Here is a 23,778-nt window from a genome sequence, read left to right as displayed (position 1 = left end):
CAAGCTCCTGATCCCTCCCACTCCCTCCCTCTCCCTCTGGGCAGCCACATGTCTATTCTCCAAGTCCATGATTTTCTTTTCTGTGGAAAGGTTCATTTGTGCTGTATATTAGATTCCAGTTATAAGTGGTATCATACAGTATTTGTCTGAGAAAGACATTTCCTATGCTTTTAAGATGCTTGGATATTGGCATCTTTGGCTTACAAAATCAACAATGCATCTGAAAAACAACCAAATTATTTTTTGCTGAAAATAGATTTTTTTTTTCCTTTTAGGGCCACACCTGTGGTATATGGAACTTTCTGGGGTAGGAGTTGAATTGGAGCTGCAGCTTCCACCCTTCACCAGAGCCACAATAATGCAGGATCTGAACCACATCTGTGACCTATGCCACAGCTGTGGCAATGCCAGATCCTTAACCCACTGAGTGAAACCAGGGGTCGAACTTGCATCCTCATGGATATTAGTTAGGTTCTTAAACCCACTGATTCAAAATAGGAATATAAAAACTAGATGTTTTTACATGAAAAATACTGTACGAATTTTACTTTTTTAAAAAAACCTGTATTCCTTTTATTTCTTTTTCTTTTCTGATTGCTTCAAGAAATTTTCCTTTGAATAAATACGCTGGGTATTTGGTGCAAGAACACTAACTTTTTTTTTGTCTTGGCTTTTGACATGTCTTCCTCACTAAGCTTATTAATTTCTATCTTTTGATTTAAACTGAGAGACATGAGTATTTCTTTCACCTGAACATCTAGAGGCCACTGTAGTGTTATTAACTGAACTAATTTCATTATCTTGTGTCTCAGCAAATAGAAAGATAGAAGGAGAGGGAGAGAGATCAGGGAATATATGTTGTCTTGGGCAGTCAGTACCCACATTTATTCATGGTATTACATGGGTGTAGTTCATGGATCAAACAGTTGCAATAATAACATTGAATATCACTAATCACAGATAACTATAACATCATAATAATAATGAAACCATTTGAAATATTGTGAGAATTACCTAAATGTGACACAGAGACACAAAATCAGCAAGTGCTATTGGAAAGATAGCACTAACAAAACTGAATGAGTGATTGCCACAAATCTCCAATTTGTTAAAAAAAGCAGTATCTGTGAAGCAAGATAAAGTGAACCATAGCAAAATGAGGTATCCCTTTATATAATAAAACCAGTTAATTAAAACTCTTGTGCATTTTCTTGAATTATATGTCAATGAAAATAAGCAATATGTATACGTAATTTTTGTAAGGTTTCATCAGCAAATTTAGTATATTAACATGTGAAATTTTTGCATATTGTTATGCTACAATAAATTAACTAAAAAGATGTCGTAATTTAAGACTCAAGGTAGGCTCTATTGCATCACAGTTTATAGGGATGGGAGATATGTCTTCTAATTGGATAGAAAGCAATATGTCATATGTGGACTATAATACCAGTGGCATTAAATTGAGACAATTCATATTCGATAAGCTTCTTTTTTTCTAAACCATAAGATTAACCTACACATATAAATAGAGTAAACTGACACAAATTAGTTCAAGGCAGAAAGGAACTGTAGTCTCACACAACATCATGAATAAGCTACGGACACAATGTGGAGAGTCATGGCTGACTAAAGACTCATGAATATTCAAGCAGAGATCAGAATAACTCCCTACCATATAATCTAAGTCAATAATAAAGGCTTTATATTTAACCATTTAATTTAGGACCACTTGTTTGCAGCTTAGCTAAGCGACACAATAATTAGCAGCAATTATAATAATCTGTTACTTAATTTTTTTTTTTTACCAAGTGTTCTGATATTGGAGACACAATTCAAGATTTTTCTGTTTTTCAAGATTATTTCAGTAACTATTATCATGTGACTCTACTGAGGTTTGTTCCAGGCATGAAAAAGAAATATTTTCTGAAAAATTTGTGAAATATTTTCATAGTAATAAAATATATGATTTAAATTTTTTTTTAAATTTTTAAATTTTTATTTTATTTCTACTGAACAGCAAAGTGATTCAGCTATACATTTATATACATTCTTTTAAAATATTCTTTTCCATCATGGTTTATCATAGGACACTGAATATTTTTCTCTGTGCTATACAGTAGGACATTGTTTTTATCTTTTCCATATATAATAGCTTACATCTGCTAACCCCAACCTCCCATTCCATCCCTCCCCTAACACTCTTACCTTTGGCAACCACAGTCTGTGAGAAGAAGTTATCTATTTACTTTGGCTATGCCTGCAGCATGGGAAAGTTCTTGGGCCAGGGATGGAGCACATGCCACAGCATTAACCAGAGCCATGGCAGAGACAACACCAGATATTTAACCTGATGAGACACCAGAAAACTCCAGAGGAGAAATTATTATTATTATATTTTTTGTCTTTTTGCCTTTTCTAGGGCCACACCCACAGCATATGGAGGTTCCCAAGCTAGGGGTCTAATCGGAGCTGTAGCCACCAGCCTATGCCAGAGCCACAGCAATGTGGGATCTGAGCCACATCTTCGACCTACACAGCTCACAGCAATGCAGGATCCTTAACCCACTGAGCGAGGCCAGGGATCGAACTTGCAATCTCACGGTTCCCAGTTGGATTCATTAACCACAGAGCCACAATGGTAACTTCCAGAAGTAATTATTCTTAAGAAATCTATGTTGCCTCATAAAATAAATGGATATATATATTTAGTATTTCTGCCCTAAAGTTGGGAAAAACTGGTGAAAGTAGGGAAATGAACAAATGAGAAACCTGCCTATACACCAGAAAGAGTGGAAAGCTTCAACAAGTGAGTTATATAAGTTGTATAAAGGGTTAAAGTCAAATAAAGAGAAATTGCAGGAAATAAATAGAAAGAGCAAGTTTAACACCTCAAATCTGATCAAAGAATAGTAATTTCTGCTTCTGATGGTTGAGACTGCTTCAAAGGCACTTCTTTAGACTCAGAATGACTTGCCTTTTTATTTATTTATTTATTTGAAAAATTTTTTCCACTGTACAACATGGGGACCAAGTTACACATACATGTATACATAGTTTTTCCTCCCATTGTTGTGTTGGGATGTAACTATCTAGATATAGTTCCCAATGCTACACAGCAGGATTTCATTGTACATCCATTCCAAGAGCAATAGTTTACATCTGTTAACCCCAAGCTCCTGATCCCTTCCACTCCCTCCCTCTCCACCTGGGCAGCCACACGTCTATTCTCCAAGTCCATGATTTTCTTTTCTGTGGAAAGGTTCATTTGTGCTGGATATTAGATTCCAACTATAAATGATATCATATGGTATTTGTCTTTCTCTTTCTGACTTATTTCACTCAGTATGAGAGTCTCTAGTTCCATCCATGTTGCTGCAAATGGCATTATGTCATTCTTTTTTATGTAACTTGCCTTTTATAACTGCCATCTGAATGACTTTTTTCAGAGCCCTCTTTATGTCTTTGTTCCTGAGACTATAGATAAAGGGATTCAGCATGGGTGTTACCACTGTGTACATCACTGAGGCTGTTGTACTTAGGGGGGAGCTGTGGGTAGGAGCAGAGCTGAGATAGACTCCTAGACTTGAACAGTAATATAGGGAAACAACCGAGAGGTGAGACGCACAGGTGGAAAGTGCTTTATACTTCCCTCCAGCTGATGTCATTCCATGTATAGATGAAACGATCTTAGAGTAAGAGTAAAGGATACCAGCCAGAGGACCACCACCAATCAGTAGGGCTGTAAAATACATAATTGTATCATTAAGAAAAGTGTCACAAGCAAGATTAACAATCTGTTTGATTTCACAGAAAAAGTGAGGGATTTCCAAGTCTGTACAGAAAGACAGTCGAAGCACCAGTAAGCTTTCTAACAAGGAATGGAGGGCACTGATGATCCAGGACACCAGAACCAGCAGTCCACAGAGCCGGGGGTTCATGATGACTGTGTAGTGTAGGGGGTGGCAGATGGCTAAGAAGCGATCATAAGCCATTACACTCAGAATAAAATCATCCAACACTGCAAAGAGTATGTAAAAATACATCTGGCTGATGCAGCCTTCATAGGATATAACTTTGCTCTGGGTGTGTATATTTATTAGCATCTTTAGGATTGTTGTGGTGGTGAAACAGATATCTACAAAGGAGAGATTTGAGAGAAAAAAGTACATGGGTGTGTGGAGGTGAGAGTCTGAACTGGCAGCCAGGATGATGAGCAGGTTTCCAAACACAGTGATGAGGTACATGGAGAGGAAAAGTCCAAATATGAGGGGCTGCAACTCTGGTTCCTTTGATAATCCCTGAAGAAAAAATTCTGGATTTTGTGTATAGTTGCCTGGAACCATATGGTGGTGGTGATTACTAGGCATGGAAAAGATAACACGATTAATTTTTACACAAATGGAATGGGTATTACTAACAGTTGAAATGTTGCTATTTGTATTTTACATCCAAGAAATAAATCTGTGCATTTTGTACAAATTATTGCTTCTAAGAGACTTTTCATGACATCTATGGCTAGTAATTCTCTTATAGAGAGACAGAAAAGATAGAGATAAAAGTGGGAAAAAGATACAAAATGCTCAGGTAGATATGCTAGATAGATTATAATGAGGAGAAAACTCTCGGATTCCCCCCAAGGGATCATATATTTATTAGTTTTTGTGAGAAGTGCTTTCATGCATTAGAGGAATATATGTTGACTATTGACCATCTTCTAGGTAAAAGTATAGGGTGCTGGAAAAAAAACAAAGCATATAATGATAGCACAAGAATATAAGAAAGTAAATATCATATATCATGTCACATGTTGAACTATGCTCTGAAGAAAGAGAAACTATGTATTAAAAACCATGGTTGGGGATGCTATTTTTTTTACTGGGAGTTCAGAAGACCTGTAAACGATGAAATGAAAGCTGGATACTTGAAGATATTGGAAGTTGGGGGAAGATATTGGAAGTCGGGGGAAAGATATTTCCGGTCAGGGAAAGAGCCAGAGAAAAGACTTTTAGGAAGGCTCTTTTTTTTCAAATATTCAAAACTGAAAGTTTTGCCAGTGTGGTGGTGAGGGAATGAGCAAGAGAGTGCAGTGAGAAATGGTAGAGAATGTTGAGGAATGGAGTGGCCTCCCTGCTACAGCTGAAACTTCAAGACACAGGGAGTACATAGCTTATGCATTGTTCCTTGTACTTTATTACTTTTTGAATCTTGTGAGTATAAATCTTCATCTGTTGGTTAACATTCCAGTATTTGCATTTTAAGGGTCACATTTTGATGTATGTGGTCTGGGCACCACTGCCCTGAGAACTGCTCATTCCCCACAAAATACACTTATACACACAAAACTGACATATCTACAAGCACAATCACATACACAGTACACTATGATTCCTGACGCTGTGATAATACTAGGTTTTTCTCCCCAAAGTCACAATAATTAGTAAAACAATGCTGCGAGGGAAGCTTTCAACCTTATATTATCTTAAAGGATGTAGAATTAGGAGTGATGTCAGCATCATGAAAGGGTGAGATGTTCCTTTGCCTTTAATCTTCAACATACAACCAGCAAAATATTCACAGTTCAACAAAGGTACTTCTTCCCAACACAACAGGACACAAGAGATTTTCACACATCTGTACATCTAAAGGTGGGCAGACTGTAAGGTACAGAGGAGGTGGAACTGTGAGAAGAGTAAATGTGGTGTCTGTGATCCTATAGACCCCTGGTTGGTGCAGCTAAGCCTGTAGCCCCAGAGTACCAGGTAGGATCAGGGAAATAGGTACACCAAATGCCAGTATTCTTGTCTCTGCAGAGCCCATGGCTATAAGGAACTGAGAAGCATTGGGAGTATGGCTTGTGGGTCCTTCTAGCCACAGAAGTGCCCATGACTCTGCCTCCACCACTTTGTGCCCATAGTGGCAGTGCCTGTGAAACTGGCAAACACAGTACAGAAATAGCTGTGACCCTGCCTACCCCTCTACTTTTATCCTGCCCCTGAAGTGCCAGAACCTGAGAACCAGAGACCATAGACATAGCAAAAATGTTCACCACCAAGTTGCGTCTGGTGGCTATGTCAGCAACACCAGCAACAGCAAGGTACTAATGACCCTGAAGACACAAGCAGAAACACAGGCACTGAGAAATACCTATGACGGAGGCAGTGGTGGGTGGAGAGGGGCAATTCTCAAATACAACCAGAAGCAGACCAGGTAAGAGAAATCAAAACCTGAGCCATAGTGGCACCTACTGAAACCAAAACTGTGACTAATTAATAGTCTGTTGAATCATTTGAATCAAGCAAAAATAAAACAAAACAAACAAATAAAAACCTACCTAAATAAGAAAGATGTTCACTACTTCAAATGCACCTGTAAAGAAACAACTCATCAAACACCATGAAGAAACATGGTAACACTATACCCCATATAGAAAATGAAAATTCTCCACAAACCAAACTTAAAATAATTGAATATTGTGATGTAACGGATAGGGAACTCAAAATACTGTCATGAAGCAACTCAATGAGATACAAGAAAATTCAGAAAGGCAATTAGTTCAATGGACCCAGAAACAGAATTCACGAACAGAAGGAGTACTTTACTAAAGAGATGGAAACTCTAAAAAAGAACTGAACAGAAGTTCTGGAATTGAAATACTCAATTCATGAGATGAAGAATGCCTCAGAAAGCAATGGAAATAGAACAGACCAAATAAAAGAGAGAATTAGAAAGCTCAAAGATAGACATCTAGAAATTACACAGTAGAATAGGAAAGAGACATAAAATATCAAGATATGAGGAAATCCTATGAGAGATATTGGACCATTTTAGGAAGGTCAACATTAGGGTAATGAGAGTTCCTGCAGGAAAAGAGAAGGAAAAGGTAGTTGAGAGTTTATTTAAATAAATAATAGCTGATAATTCCCTAAGCCAATGGAAGAAACTGGGTATACTTGTGCATGAAGTTAAGAGAACTTCTAATTACTTTAACACAAGAAGACCTTCCCCAAGAAATATTATATGAAAACTGTCAGAAGTCAATGAGAAATATAGAAATTTAAAGGCAGCTAGGGAAAAAAAGAATAGTAACCTACAAAGGAAGCCTTATTAGGCTATTAGCAAATTTCTCTGCCAAAACTCTACAGGCCAGGTCAGAGTGGAGTGACATACTCAAAATACTAAAAGATAAAAATGGTCAACCAAGAATTCTCTATCCATTAAAGTTAAAATTCAGATACGACTGAGAAATAAAGGCTTTCTCAGGAAAACAAAAGCTGAGGGAGTTCATCAATACAGACTTGCATTACAAGAAATGTTGAAACGAGCTCTCTAACAGAAGCAAAAGAGCAAAATATACAAAATTTGAATAAGATAATAGACATACAAGAGCAGAGAATTGCAACTCTGTATTAGAATAGGCTGGTAAATAACTATAGCACAGATATTAAAGGCAGAAAGTAATAAAAATAACTATAGCTACTTGTTAATAAATTCACAACATATAATGGGATAACTTGAGAAAACTGAAAAAAATAAGAGGAAAAGAATGGAACCCATATAGGTAGATGTAGATAAGATGCCATCAACGGAAAAATGGCTGTTTTATCTATGAGACATTGTATGCACATCTCATGGTAACAACAAAATGTAAAACTAGAACAGAGATACAAAACTTAAAGAAAGAGGGAATTGAGGAAAACATCTTAGAAAATGACCAAACTAAAATATTAGGCAGAACCATAAGGAAAATGAAAAAATGGAGATAAGACAGCAACCAGAAACAAAAGATAAAATAGCAGTACTAAGTCCTAACTAATCAATAGTCACCCTAAATATAAATGGATTAAAAGACAGTGGTTCGGTGGAAACAAGACCTAAGTATATGCTAACTCCAGGGGCCTCATCTTGGCTCTAAAGACAAACATAAGTTCAATGGGAAGAGATGAAAGATGATACTCTAAGTAAATGGCAGCCAGAAAATGGGGGTATAGCAATACCTGTATCAAACAAAGACACAAGCCAAAAATGTAACAGAGACAAAGATGGATAGTATATAATGATAAAGGGGACAACTCATCAGGAAGACATACCAGTGCTTAATATATATGTGTTTAATACAAGAGCACCAAAATATATGAAGCAATTATTGAGACCCAAAGGGAGAAATTGATAGCAATACAATAAGAGTAGGGGACTTTAACGATTATATCACTGGATAGATCATCCAGATAGAAAATCAACAAGGGAAGAGTGGCCTTAAGTAAAATGTTAGAGCAGATAAACATGATAAATTTGTACCGAACATTCCATCCAAATGCAGCAGAATGCATATTCTTCTCAAATGCACATAGAACTTTCTCAATTATAGAGCATATGTTGGGAAACAAAACAAGTCTCAATAAATTTAAGAAGACTGAAATAATAATAAGCATCTTTCTGATCACAATAGTATGAAACTATAAATCAGTTACAAGATATATAGAAAGCTAGAAAAATCACTAATATGAAGAGATTGAACAACATGTTACAGAACAGCAATTGAGTAAATGAAGAAATCAGAGATTTAGTAATACTACCTAAAGACAGATGAAAATGAAAATAAACATATCCAAATCTCTGGGATATAGCTAAATTAGTTCAAGGGATGTTTATAGCAATAAAGGACTTCAAGAAACAAAAAGAAAAATGCCAATCTTCTCTTACATCTAGAGGAACTAGAAAAGAGAACAAACAACCTGATCAGTAGAAGGAAGGAAATAATAAAAGTCAGAGCAGAAATAAAAGAAATAGAGACTAAAAAGACAATACAAAAGATCAATGAAGCTAAGATCTGTATTTAAAAAGATAAAAAAAATTCAAAAGCCTTTTCTAGACTCACTAAAAAAAGAGATGTCTCCAATTAATAAAGTCAAAAATGAAAGAGAAGTGAAAATGAATACCACATAAATACAAATGGATTTAGAAAAAGTGGTACATACATACAATGGAATATTACTCAGCCATAAAAAAGACTAGTGCCATTTGCAGCAAAATGAATGAAACTAGAAACTCTCATACTTTCTTACTGAAGTAAGCCATAAAATAAATGACAAATACTGTGTGACATCACTTATTTGTGAAATCTAAATTATGGAACAGATGACCCTATCTAAAAAAAAAACCCAAAACTCAAAAAATAGAAACAGATCATGGCCAACGAGAGCAGACTTGGGGTTCCCAAGGTGAAAAGGGGAGGGAGTGTGATGGATGGGCATTTTGGGGGTTTTTTGGATGCAAACTCTTATATATGGAATGGATTGAAAATGGAACCTTACTGTACAGGACAGTGAAATGTGTGATGGGGTCAATTTGCTGTACCACAGAACTTGATGAAACATTGTAAATCAACTATATACTTGAATAATAATAATAATAATGATTATTAGTATGATTATTTAAAAAACCCAAAACCAAGATGCATTGTGAACCCATGGATTTTAAGGTAACAAAATTTTGAAAAGTTCATCAATTCTAGATTCTACCTTGCAATGACTGTTGAAGAAAATTCGATCTGTCAAAATTTGAATATCAAAGAACATCCGTGATTATCTGAAAAGCCTACTAAAATACTCTTCCCTTTTCCAAAAAATAAGGTTTATAAGAGAATATTATGAATGACTATATGCCAACAAGCTGGACAACCGAGAATAAATAAATACTTAGAATCATAAAGTCTTCTAAGGCTGAATCATGAAAAGACAGAACATTTGAATAGGCCAATCACTAGTACAGAGATTGAACAGTAATCCAAAAGCACCCCCCCAAACAGAAGTCCAGAACCAGAGAGCTTCACAGGGGGAATTCTATCATTTAAAGAAAATGTAATACCTCTATGCCTCAAACTCTTCCAAAAAACTGAAAGAGAAAAAATACTACTTACTAATCTTATGAAGCCAACATTTTCCTGATACCAAAGTCAGACCATGGAAACATACACACAAATAATAATTAAAGGACAGTATCTCTAGTGAATATACATAAAAAATTACCCCAAACCTGAATACAACAATATATTAAAACAATCAGACACCACAATCAAGCAGAACTTATTCCTGGGATGCAAGGATTGTTCAATAGCTGCAATCAATCAACATGATGCATTGAATTAAAAAATGAAGGATTAAAAACCTATATGATCAACTCAATAGCTGTAGAAAAAATATTTGACAAGATTCAACTAATTTCATTATCTTGTGTCTCAGGGAATAGAAAGATAGAAGGAGAGGGAGAGAGATCAGGAAATATATGTTTTCTTGGGCAGTCAGAACTCACATTTATTCACTGTATTACATAGGTGTAGTTCATGGATACATCAAACAGTTGCAATAATAACATTGAAGATCATTAATCATGATAACCATAACATCATAATAATAATGAAAGCATTTGAAATATTGTGAGAATTACCTAAATGTGACACAGAGACACAAAATCAGCAAGTGCTATTGGAAAGATAACACTAACAAAACTGAATGAGTGATTGCCACAAATCTCCAATTTGTTAAAAAAAGCAGTATCTGTGAAGCAAGATAAAGTGAACCATAGCAAAATGAGGTATCCCTTTATATAATAAAACCAGTTAATTAAAACTCTTGTGCATTTTCTTGAATTATATGTCAATGAAAATAAGCAATATGTATACATAATTTTTGTAAGGTTTCATCAGCAAATTTAGTATATTAACATGTGAAATTTTTGCATATTGTTATGCTACAATAAATTAACTAAAAAGATGTCATAATTTAAGACTCAAGGTAGGCTCTATTGCATCACAGTTTATAGGGATGGGAGATATGTCTTCTAATTGGATAGAAAGCAATATGTCACATGTGGACTATAATACCAGTGGCATTAAATCGAGACAATTCATATTCGATAAGCTTCTTTTTTTTCTAAACCATAAGATTAACCTACACATATAAATAGAGTAAACTGACACAAATTAGTTCAAGGCAGAAAGGAACCGCAGTCTCATACAACATCATGAATAAGCTACGGACACAATGTGGAGAGTCATGGCTGACTAAAGACTCATGAATATTCAAGCAGAGATCAGAATAACTCCCTACCATATAATCTAAGTCAATAATAAAGGCATTATATTTAACCATTTAATTTAGGACCACTTGTTTGCAGCTTAGCTAAGCGACACAATAATAATTAGCAGCAATTATAATAATCTGTTACTTAAATTTTTTTTTTACCAAGTGTTCTGATATTGGAGATACAATTCAAGATTTTTGTGTTTTTCAAGATTATTTCAGTAACTATTATCATGTGACTCTACTGAGGTTTGTTCCAGGCATGAAAAAGAAATATTTTCTGAAATATTTGTGAAATATTTTCATAGTAATAAAATATATGATTTAAATTTTTTTTTAAATTTTTCTTCATGTTAAGGTCATCTCTGACACAAAGATAATATTAGGACAATCCTTTTATTCAGATATGAGTTTTCATATAGATTCCACTGGAAGATGTATATTTGAAAACTACTTTTTGCTCCTGAATGTGTAGGCATTGTGGACCCTAAGTAGAATAAGATAATAAAATCAAGATACCAGTTGGATGTAAAATGTATGTTGTCAGTAAGAGCATGGAAGTTATAAAACAGAAAAGAATTACTGACCCAAAGTGAAAATTTTGGTTTCAGATTTTCGCTGAAATGAATTTACATGAGCTTAGTAGTCACGTGTTTTTTTTTTTCAATGTAAGTTTGAACAGGTCATGACTATTCTCCGAGGAAACCTAGACAAAAGTATATTTGGGAAAATAAATGTCTGAGAAGAAATTATTCTTTAATTTTATTTAATTCATTCTTACTGAAATGGAGTAGATTTCTACTGTGTTTATTTCTAGTGAACAGCAAAGTGATTCAGCTATACATTTTTTTTTTCCCACTGTACAGCAAGGGGGTCAGGTTATCCTTACATGTATACATTACAACTACAGTTTTTCCCCCAATATTTCTTCTGTTGCAACATGAGTATCTAGACATAGTTCTCAATGCTACTCAGCAGGATCTCCGTGTAAATCTATTCTAGGTTGTGTCTGATAAGCCCAAGCTCCCGATCCCTCCCACTCCCTCCCCCTCCCATCAGGCAACCACAAGCCTCTTCTCCAAGTCCATGATTTTCTCTTCTGAGGAGATGTTCATTTGTGCTGGACATTAGATTCCAGTTATAAGTGATATCATGTGGTATTTGTCTTTGTCTTTCGGGCTCATTTCACTCAGTATGAGACTCTCTAGTTCCATCCATGTTGCTGCAAATGGCATGATGTCATTTTTTTTTATGGCTGAGTAGTATTCCATTGTGTATATATACCACTTCTTCCGAATCCAGTCATCTGTCGATGGACATTTGGGTTGTTTCCATGTCCTGGCTATTGTGAATAGTGCTGCAATGAACATGAGGGTGCATGTGTCTCTTTTAAGTAGAGCTTTGTCCGGATAGATGCCCAAGAGTGGGATTGCGGGGTCATATGGAAGTTCTATGTATAGATTTCTAAGGTATCTCCAAACTGTTCTCCATAGTGGCTGTACCAGTTTACATTCCCACCAACAGTGCAGGAGGGTTCCCTTTTCTCCACAGCCCCTCCAGCACTTGTGATTTGTGGATTTATGAATGATGGCCATTCTGACTGGTGTGAGGTGGTATCTCATGGTAGTTTTGATTTGCATTTCTCTTATAATCAGCGATGTTGAGCATTTTTTCATGTGTTTGCTGGCCATCTGTGTATCTTCTTTGGAGAAATGTCTATTCGGGTCTTTTGCCCATTTTTCCATTGATTCATTGATTTTTTTGCTGTTGAGTTGTATAAGTTGCTTGTATATTCTAGAGATTAAGCCCTTGTCAGTTGCATCATTTGAAACTATTTTCTCCCATTCTGTAAGTTGTCTTTTTGTTTTCTTTTGGGTTTCCTTTGCTGTGCAAAAGCTTTTCAGTTTGATGAGGTCCCATGGGTTTACTTTTGCTCTAATTTCTATTGCTTTGGGAGACTGACCTGAGAAAATATTCATGATGTTGATGTCAGAGAGTGTTTTGCCTATGTTCTCTTCTAGGAGTTTGATGGTGTCCTGTCATATATTGAAGTCTTTCAGCCATTTGGAGTTTATTTTTGTGCATGGTGTGAGGGTGTGTTCTAGTTTCATTGCTTTGCATGCAGCTGTCCAGGTTTCCCAGCAATGCTTGATGAATAGACTTTCCTTTTCCCATTTTATGTTCTTGCCTCCCTTGTCAAAGATTAATTGACCATAGGTGTCAGGGTTTATGTCCGTATTCTCAATTCTGTTCCATTGGTCTGTCTGTCTGTTTTGATACCAGTACCACACTGTTTTGATGACTGTGGCTTTGTAGTATTTCTTGAAGTCTGGGAGAGTTATGCCTCCTGCTTGGTTTTTGTTTCTCAGGATTGCTTTGGCGATTCTGGGTCTTTTGTGGTTCCATATAAATGTTTGGATTGTTTGTTCTAGTTCTGTGAAAAATGTCCTGGGTAATTTGATAGGGATTGCATTGAATCTGTAGATTGCTTTGGGTAGTATGGCCATTTTCACAATATTGATTTTTCCAATCCAGGAACATGGAATATCTTTCCATTTCTTTACATCTTCTTTGATTTCTTTGATTATTGTTTTATAGTTCTCGGCATATAGGTCCTTTACCTCTTTGGTCAGGTGTATTCCGAGGTATTTGATTTTGTGTGGTACAATTTTAAAAGGTATCGTATTTTTGTATTCCTTTTCTAATGTGTCATTGCTGGTATACAGAAATGCAACTGACTTCTGAATGTTAATCTTATATCCTGCCACTTTGCTGAATTTATTAATCAGTTCAAGGAGTTTTGGGGTTGAGTCCTTAGGGTTTTCTAGGTATAGAATCATGTCATCTGCATACAGTGACAGTTTAATCTCTTCTCTTCCTATATGGATGCCTTTTATTTCTTTTGTTTGTCTAATTGCTGTGGCTAGGACTTCCAAAACGATGTTGAAGAGCAGTGGTGAGAGTGGGCATCCCTGTCTTGCTCCAGATTTGAGGGAGAAGGCTTTCAGTTTTTCCCCATTGAGGATTATATTTGCTGTGGGTTTATCATAAATGGCTTTGATTATGTTCAGGAATGTTCCCTCTATATTCTCTTTGGTGAGGGTCTTGATCATGAATGGATGTTGAACTTTGTCAAATGCTTTTTCTGCGTCTATTGAGATGATCATATGATTTTTGACTTTTCTTTTGTTAATGTGGTGTATGATGCTGATTGATTTGCGTATGTTGAACCATCCTTGTGAACCTGGGATGAACCCAACCTGGTCATGGTGTATAATTTTTTTGATATGTTGTTGGATTCGTTGGGCTAAGATTTTGTTGAGAATTTTTGCATTTATATTCATCAATGATATTGGCCGATAGTTTTCTTTTTTGGTGGTATCTCTGTCTGGTTTTGGAATGAGGGTGATGGTGGCATCATAGAATGTCTTTGGGAGTATTCCTTCTTCTTCAAACTTTTGAAAGAGTTTAAGGAAGATGGGCACCAATTCCTCTTTATATGTTTGATAGAATTCACCTGTGAAGCCATCTGGTCCTGGACTTTTATTTGTAGGGAGTGATTTTATGACCTCTTCAATTTCATTTCTAGTGATCGGTCTGTTCAGTTGGTCTGTTTCTGCTTGATTCAGTTTTGGCAGGCTGTAAGATTCTAGAAAATTGTCCATTTCTTCCAGATTGTCAAACTTGTTGCGATACAGTTGTTCATAGTATTCTCTTATGGTTTTTTGTATTTCTGCTGTATCTGTTGTGATTTCTCCTTTTTCATTTATAATTTTGGTGATTTGGGTTCTTTCTCTCCTCTTTTTAGTGAGTCTGGCCAGGGGTTTATCAATTTTGTTGACCTTTTCAAAGAACCAGCTCTTGGTTTTATTAATTTTCTCTATTGTTTTTTGAGTCTCTATTTTATTGATTTCTTCTTTGATCTTTATAATTTCCTTCCTTCTGCTGATTTAGGACTTTTTTGTTCTTCTTTTTCTAATTCATTTAGGTGGAGGGTTAAGTTGTCCATTTCGGATCTTTCTTCTTTTTTGAGAAAGGCCTGTATTGCTATAAATTTCCCTCTGAGCACTGCTTTCGCAGCATCCCATAGATTTTGAGAGGTTGTGTCTTCATTATCATTTGTTTCAAGGTAGTTTTTAATTTCCTTCTTGATTTCCTCATTGACCCATTGGTTTTTTAGTATCATGTTGTTTAGTCTCCATGGAGTAGGTTTTTTCTCTTTGCTTTTCCCATGGTTGATTTCTAATTTCATGGCATTGTGGTCAGAAAGATACTTGAGATAATTTCTATGCTCCTAAATTTATTGAGGTTAGCTTTGTGTCCCAATATGTGGTCAATTCTTGAGAATGTTCCATGAGCATTTGAGAAGAATGTGTATTCTGATTTTTCTGGATGTAGTGTCCTGAAGATATCAATTAAGTCTAACTTTTCTATTGTTTCCTTTAGGATCTCTGTTGCTTTATTGGTTTTCTGTCTAGAGGATCTGTCAATTGATGTGAGGGGCGTATTTAGGTCTCCTACTATGATTGTATTCTCATCAATATCTCCCTTTATGTCTGTTAATATTTGTTGTATGTCTCTGGGTGCTCCTATGTTTGGGGCATATATGTTGATGATAGTAACATCCTCTCCTTGGATGGATCCCTTAATCATTAAATAGTGTCCTTCTTTGACATTCTTTATGTCTTTTGTTTTAAAGTCTATTTTGTCTGATATGAGCGTTGGGACTCCTGCTTTTCTGTCATGTCTATTTGCGTGAAATATTTTTCCCCACCCTTTCACTTTCAATCTATACGTATCTTTTGTCCTAAGGTGAGTTTCTTGTAGGCAGCATATTGCAGGTTTTTGCCTTTTTATCCACTCAGCCACTCTGTGTCTTTTTTTTTTTTTATTTTCCCACTGTACAGCAAGGGGGTCAGGTCATCCTTAGATGTTTACATTGCAGTTACAGTTTTTTTCCCCCACCCTTTCTTCTGTTGTGTCTTTTGATTGAGGCATTCAGTCCATTGACATTTAAGGTGATAATTGATAGATGATTATTTATTGCCATTTGATCCTCGTGTTCCATTTGATTCTATGGTTCTCCATTCTTCCTTTCTTTTTTTTTTTTTGTTATTGGTTGGATGGTCTCCTGTTGTTATCTGCTTGAGTGTATTATTTTTTCATTTTTTGCAAATGCAATATTTGGTTTTGGCTTGTGGTTGCCCTGCTTTTTAAGTATGCTAACCCCTTCCCATAATTGTGTGTTTTAGCCTGATGGTTCTGTAAGTTCAAACACTTCATTATTATATTAAAATTAAGAAGAGAGACATACATACAAACAAAAAGGGTTATTTACCTCCTAACATCCCTTGCCCATATTTTATGGTTTTGATGACTCTTTTATTTTTTTCTTTTTAATTTTATTTTGTTTGAAGCATGTTCATGATTAAATCTGTATGCTGGCTTATTCGAGTGACTGCTCTCTGATTGTGGTTTCCTTAGTCCAAGTTCTTGCTCTTCTTCTTCTTCTTCTTTTTTTTTTCTTTTTTCTTCCCTTTCTTTCCTTTCTTTTTGGTTTAGAGAAGCCCTTTCAATATTTCCTTTAACCTGGATTTTGTGTTGCTGTATTCTTTAAGTTTTTGTTTGTTGGGAAACGTTTTTATTTCCCCTTCTACTTTAAATGATATTCTTGCTGGATAGAGTATTCTAGGTTGCATATTTTTTCCTTTTAGCACTTTAAATATCTCTTGCCATTCCCTCCTGGCCTGTAGTGTTTCTGTAGAGAAATCAGCTGATATTCTTATGGGGGTTCCCTTGTAGGTAACATTCTGTTTTTCTCTTGCTGCCTTTAGGATCCTCTCTTTATCGCTAACTTTTGCCATTTTTATTATGATGTGTCTTGGTGTGGGTCTGTTTGGGTTCAGTTTGTTTGGGGCCCTCTGTGCTTCTTGTATCTTGAATCCCAGTATCCTTTCGATTTGGGAAGTTTCCAGTGATAATTTCTTCAAATATATTTTCCACTACCTTATCTTTTTCTACTCCTTCTGGAATTCCTATTATGCATAGATTGGCCCACTTTATATTATCCCATAGGTCTCTTATATTGCTTTCCAGTTTTTTGATTCGGTTTTCTGTCTGTTGACCAGATTGAGTGATTTCCATTATTCTATCTTCCATATCACTGATTCATTCTTCTGCATTATTCATTCTGGTTTTTACTGCCCCTAGTTCAGTTTGCATCTCTGCAAATGAATGTTCTAGTTTTTCTTGGCTCCTCCTTATATTTTCTAGCTCCTTTCTGAGGGTATCTGCATTACTGTTCATATCTTCTCTGAATTCCTTCAGTATTTTCAGTATTTCTCTTTTGAATTCCAGGTCTGTCTGACTGCAGAGATCTGTTTCATTGTTGACTGTTTTAGGTGAGTTCTCCTGTTGGTTTGACTGGGGGTGGTTTCTCAGCTTCTTCATCTTGCTTGTTGTCTTCTTTCTCCTGAGGGAGTTGTACTGTCCGTGACTGGGCAGTGTTTGCCTTGTCACTGCTGTGGAATATTTCCTGAGGGCTGGCGTTGTTGGTCTATCTTTTTTGAGGCAGTGTGGCTTTTCTGGAGTGTTGATGGGACTAACAGTGTTTCTTTGAAGCAAAGGAGGACTTCCTGAGGGCAGACAGGACTGGGAGGTCCACACCACGATGGTAGCAGATTTCACTTGGTCATGCAGAGCTTGCTCTGGTGTTTTTAGGCTGTGGGGTTCTTGCAGGGGGTTGGTGGTGTTGGGCAGCTGTTCCTCAGGGGTGCATCACCCCTGGGGGCTGGAGCAGCTATCTGGTTCACTGAGAACCTTAGAGGCTCTTCCCTAGGGCAGCCCAACTCAGAAGGACAGCCTGAGAATGTAGGCGGATCTTTTCACAGTCTGGCCGAGCTTGTTGCAGCTTTTCTGGGCTGCAGGGGCTCTTCCAGGGTGCTGGTGGTGCTGAACAGTTATTTCACGGGAGTGGGGCAGCTCCTGGGAGCTTGGGTGGGTAGCAGGGCCCTTGGAGACCCAAGAGGCTCCTCCCCAGGGCAGCCCGACTCAGAAAGACCGTCTGAGATCTTTTCCCAACTCGGCCAGGCTTGTTGCAACTTTTCTGGGCTGCAGGGGGTCCTGCCTGGAGCTGGCAGTCCTATGCAGCTGGTCCACTAGGTCTCAGGCACCCCCTGGGGTCTTTGGCGAGTAGCAGGGCCATTGGAAACCCAAGAGGCTCCTCCCCAGGGCAGCCCGATTCAGAAAGACCATCTGAGATCTTTTCCCGATTCAGCCAGGCTTGTTGCAGCTTTTCTGGGCTGCAGGGGGTCCTGCCTGGAGCTGGCAGTCCTATGCAGCTGGTCCACTAGGTCTCAGCATTCTCTGGGGTCTTGGGCGGGTAGCAGGGCCCTTGGAGACTCAAGAGGCTCCTCCTCAGGGCAGCCCGATTCAGAAAGACCATCTGAGATCTTTTCCCGATTCAGCCAGGCTTGTTGCAGCTTTTCTGGGCTGCAGGGGGTCCTGCCTGGAGCTGGCAGTCCTATGCAGCTGGTCCACTAGGTCTCAGGCACCCCTTGGGGGCTTGGGCGAGTAGCAGGGCCATTGGAAACCCAAGAGGCTCCTCCCCAGGGCAGCCCGATTCAGAAAGACCATCTGAGATCTTTTCCCGATTCAGCCAGGCTTGTTGCAGCTTTTCTGGGCTGCAGGGGGTCCTGCCTGGAGCTGGCAGTCCTATGCAGCTGGTCCACTAGGTCTCAGCATTCCCTGGGGGCTTGGGCGGGTAGCAGGGCCCTTGGAGACTCAAGAGGCTCCTCCTCAGGGCAGCCCGATTCAGAAAGACCGTCTGAGATCTTTTCCCGATTCGGCCAGGCTTGTTGCAGCTTTTCTGGGCTGCAGGGGGTCCTGCCTGGAGCTGGCAGTCCTATGCAGCTGGTCCACTAGGTCTCAGCACCCCTTGGGGTCTTGGGCGGGTCAGCTATACATTTATATACATTCTTTTAAAATATTCTTTTCCATCATGGTTTATCATAGGACACTGAATATTTTTCTCTGTGCTATACAGTAGGACCTTGTTTTTATCTTTTCCATATATAATAGCTTACATCCTCTAACCCCAACCTCCCATTCCATCCCTCCCCTAACACTCTTACCCTTGGCAACCACAGTCTGTGAGAAGAAGTTATCTATTTACTTTGGCTATGCCTGCAGCATGGGAAAGTTCTTGGGCCAGGGATGGAGCACATGCCACAGAATTAACCAGAACCATGGCAGAGACAATACCAGATATTTAACCTGATGAGACACCAGAAAACTCCAGAGGAGAAATTATTATTATTATATTTTTTGTCTTTTTGCCTTTTCTAGGGCCACACCCACAGCATATGGAGGTTCCCAAGCTACGGGTCTAATCGGAGCTGTAGCCACCAGCCTATGCCAGAGCCACAGCAATGTGGGATCTGAGCCACATCTTCGACCTACACAGCTCACAGCAATGCAGGATCCTTAACCCACTGAGCGAGGCCAGGGATCGAACTTGCAATCTCACGGTTCCCAGTTGGATTCATTAACCACAGAGCCACAATGGTAACTTCCAGAAGTAATTATTCTTAAGAAATCTATGTTGCCTCATAAAATAAATGGATATATATATATATATATATATATATATATATATATTTAGTATTTCTGCCCTAAATTTGGGAAAAACTGGTGAAAGTAGGGAAATGAACAAATGAGAAACCTGCCTATACACCAGAAAGAGTGGAAAGCTTCAACAAGTGAGTTATATAAGTTGTATAAAGGGTTAAAGTCAAATAAAGAGAAATTGCAGGAAATAAATAGAAAGAGCAAGTTTAACACCTCAAATCTGATCAAAGAATAGTAATTTCTGCTTCTGAGGGTTGAGACGGTTTCAAAGGCACTTCTTTAGACTCATAATGACTTGCCTTTTATTTATTTATTTATTTATTTATTTATTTATTTATTATTAAATTTTTTTTTCCACTGTACAGCATGGGGACCAAGTTACACATGCGTGTATACATAGTTTTTCCTCCCATTGTTGTGTTGCGATGTAACCATCCAGACATAGTTCTTAGTGCCACACAGCAGGATCTCATTGTAAATTCATTCCAAGAGCAATAGTTTACATCTGTTAACCCCAAGCTCCTGATCCCTCCCACTCCCTCCCTCTCCACCTGGGCAGCCACACGTCTATTCTCCAAGTCCATGATTTTCTTTTCTGTGGAAAGGTTCATTTGTGCTGGATATTAGATTCCAACTATAAATGATATCATATGGTATTTGTCTTTCTCTTTCTGACTTATTTCACTCAGTATGAGAGTCTCTAGTTCCATCCATGTTGCTGCAAATGGCATTATGCCATTCTTTTTTATGTGACTTGCCTTTTTATAACTGCCAACTGAATGACTTTCTTCAGAGCCCTCTTTATATCTTTGTTCCTGAGACTATAGACAAGGGATTCAGCATGGGTGTTACCACTGTGTACATCACTGTAGCTATTGTACTTAAGTGGGAACTGTGGGTAGGAGTAGAGCTGAGATAGACTCCTACACCTGAACAGTAATATAGGAAGACAACCAAGAGGTGAGACGCACAGGTGGAAAGTGCTTTATACTTTCCCCCAGCTGATGCCATTCTATATATAGATGAAATGATCTTAGAGTAAGAGTAAAGGATACCAGCCAGAGGACCACCACCAATCAGAAGGGCTGTAAAATACATAATTGTATCATTAAGAAAAGTGTCACAAGCAAGATTAACAATTTGTTTGATTTCACAGAAAAAGTGAGGGATTTCCAAGTCCATACAGAAAGACAGTCGCAGCACCAGTAAGCTTTCTAACAAGGAATGGAGGGCACTGATGATCCAGGACACCAGAACCAGCAGTCCACAGAGCCGGGGGTTCATGATGACTGTGTAGTGTAGGGGGTGGCAGATGGCTAAGAAGCGATCATAAGCCATTACACTCAGAATAAAATCATCCAACACTGCAAAGAGTATGTAAAAATACATCTGGCTGATGCAGCCTTCATAGGATATAACTTTGCTCTGGGTGTGTATATTTATTAGCATCTTTAGGATTGTTGTGGTGGTGAAACAGATATCTACAAAGGAGAGATTTGAGAGAAAAAAGTACATGGGTGTGTGGAGGTGAGAGTCTGAACTGGCAGCCAGGATGATGAGCAGGTTTCCAAACACAGTGATGAGGTACATGGAGAGGAAAAGTCCAAATATGAGGGGCTGCAACTCTGGTTCCTTTGATAATCCCTGAAGAAAAAATTCTGAATTTTGTGTATAGTTGCCTGGAACCATATGGTGGTGGTGATTACTAGGCATGGAAAAGATAACACGATTAATTTTCACACAAATGGAAAGGGTATTACTAACAGTTGAAATGTTGCTATTTGTATTTTACATCCAAGAAATAAATCTGTGCATTTTGTACAAATTATTGCTTCTAAGAGACTTTTCATGACATCTATGGCTAGTAATTCTCTTATAGAGAGACAGAAAAGATAGAGATACAAGTGGGAAAAAGATACAAAATGCTCAGGTAGATATGCTAGATAGATTATAATGAGGAGAAAACTCTCGGATTCCCCCCAAGGGATCATATATTTATTAGTTTTTGTGAGAAGTGCTTTCATGCATTAGAGGAATATATGTTGACTATTGACCATCTTCTAGGTAAAAGTATAGGGTGCTGGAAAAAAAACAAAGCATATAATGATAGCACAAGAATATAAGAAAGTAAATATCATATATCATGTCACATGTTGAACTATGCTCTGAAGAAAGAGAAACTATGTATTAAAAACCATGGTTGGGGATGCTATTTTTTTTTACTGGGAGTTCAGAAGACCTGTAAACGATGAAATGAAAGCTGGATACTTGAAGATATTGGAAGTTGGGGGAAGATATTGGAAGTCAGGGGAAAGATATTTCCGGTCAGGGAAAGAGCCTGAGAAAAAACTTTTAGGAAGGCTCTTTTTTTTCAAATATTCAAAACTGAAAGTTTTGCCAGTGTGGTGGTGAGGGAATGAGCAAGAGAGTGCAGTGAGAAATGGTAGAGAGTGTTGAGGAATGGAGTGGCCTCCCTGCTACAGCTGAAACTTCAAGACACAGGGAGTACATAGCTTATGCATTGTTCCTTGTACTTTATTACTTTTTGAATCTTGTGAGTATAAATCTTCATCTGTTGGTTAACATTCCAGTATTTGCATTTTGAGGGTCACATTTTGATGTATGTGGTCTGGGTACCACTGCCCTGAGAACTGCTCATTCCCCACAAAATACACTTATACACACAAAACTGACATATCTACAAGCACAATCACATACACAGTACACTATGATTCCTGATGCTGTGATAATACTAGGTTTTTCTCCCCAAAGTCACAATAATTAGTAAAACAATGCTGCGAGGGAAGCTTTCAACCTTATATTATCTTAAAGGATGTAGAATTAGGAGTGATGTCAGCATCATGAAAGGGTGAGATGTTCCTTTGCCTTTAATCTTCAACCTACAACCAGCAAAATATCCACAGTTCAACAAAGGTACTTCTTCCCAACACAACAGGACACAAGAGATTTTCACACATCTGTACATCTAAAGGTGGGCAGACTGTAAGGTACAGAGGAGGTGGAACTGTGAGAAGAGTAAATGTGGTGTCTGTGATCCTAGGCCCCTGGTTGGTGCAGCTAAGCCTGTAGCCCCAGAGTACCAGGTAGGATCAGGGAAATAGGTACACCAAACACCAGTATTCTTATCTCCACAGAGCCCATGGCTATAAGGAACTGAGAAGCATTGGGAGTATGGCCTGAGGGTCCTTCTAGCCACAGAAGTGCCCATGACTCTGCTTCCACCACTTTGTGTCCATAGTGGCAGTGCCTGTGAAACTGACAAACACAATACAAAAATAGCTGTGACCCTGCTTGCCCCCCTACTTTTATCTTGCCCCTGCAGTGGCAGAACCTGAGACCCAGGAGACCATAGACATAACAAAAATGTCCACCTTCAAGATGCATCTGGTGGCTATGTCAGCAACACCAGCAACAGCAAGGTACTAATGACCCTGAAGACACAAGCAGAAACACAGGCACTGAGCAATACCTATGACAGAGGCAGTGGTGGGTGGAGAGGGACAATTCTCAAATACAACCAGAAGCAACTCAGGTAAGAGAAATCAAAACTTTGAGCCATAGTGCCACCTACTGAAACCAAAACTGTGTCTAATTAATAATCTGTTGAATCATTTGAATCAAGCAAAAAACAAAACAAAACAAACAAACAAATAAAAAACACAGATATTAGCACAGATATTAAAGGGAAAAGTAATAAAAATAACTACAGCTACTTAATAAATTCACAACATATAATGGGATAATTTGAGAAAACTGAAAAAATGATAAGAGGAAAAGAATGGAACCCATATAGGTAGATGTAGATAAGATGCCATCAACAGAAAAATGGCTATTTTATCTATGAGACATTGTATGCACATCTCATGGTAACAACAAAACATAAAGCTAGAACAGAGACACAAAACTTAAAGAAAGAGGGAACTGGGGAAAACATCTTAGAAAACGACTAAACTAACACAGCAGACAGAACCATAAGTAAAACTAAAAAATGGAGATAATACAGCAACCAGAAAACAAAAGATAAAATAGCAGTACTAAGTTCTAACTA

At 37.8% G+C, this 23,778-nt stretch overlaps 2 protein-coding genes across 2 annotated transcripts; both read right to left on the bottom strand.

Annotated features, from left to right (window-relative positions):
- Positions 3,393–4,346, bottom strand: LOC100521249 (olfactory receptor 7A17-like). Its single transcript, XM_003123390.1, has one exon. It carries the CDS (start codon positions 4,344–4,346, stop codon positions 3,393–3,395), a length of 954 nt encoding a protein of 317 aa, XP_003123438.1.
- Positions 20,511–21,428, bottom strand: LOC100739405 (olfactory receptor 7A17-like). Its single transcript, XM_021085500.1, has one exon. The coding sequence runs from the start codon at positions 21,420–21,422 to the stop codon at positions 20,511–20,513; it is 912 nt and encodes a 303-aa protein (XP_020941159.1). The 5' UTR covers positions 21,423–21,428.

The sequence above is a fragment of the Sus scrofa genome, chromosome 2, assembly GCF_000003025.6.
Source record: "Sus scrofa isolate TJ Tabasco breed Duroc chromosome 2, Sscrofa11.1, whole genome shotgun sequence".
Lineage (NCBI taxonomy): Eukaryota > Metazoa > Chordata > Mammalia > Artiodactyla > Suidae > Sus > Sus scrofa.
Note: the sequence above shows the minus strand (reverse complement) of the source record. Positions and strands in the feature narration are given on the sequence as shown.

What these genes read in the sequence shown, in the direction of transcription:
- LOC100739405 (XM_021085500.1), bottom strand. Translation starts at nt 21,422, where the DNA reads ATGCCTAGTAATCACCACCACCATATGGTTCCAGGCAACTATACACAA.
- LOC100521249 (XM_003123390.1), bottom strand. Translation starts at nt 4,346, where the DNA reads ATGGTTCCAGGCAACTATACACAAAATCCAGAATTTTTTCTTCAGGGA.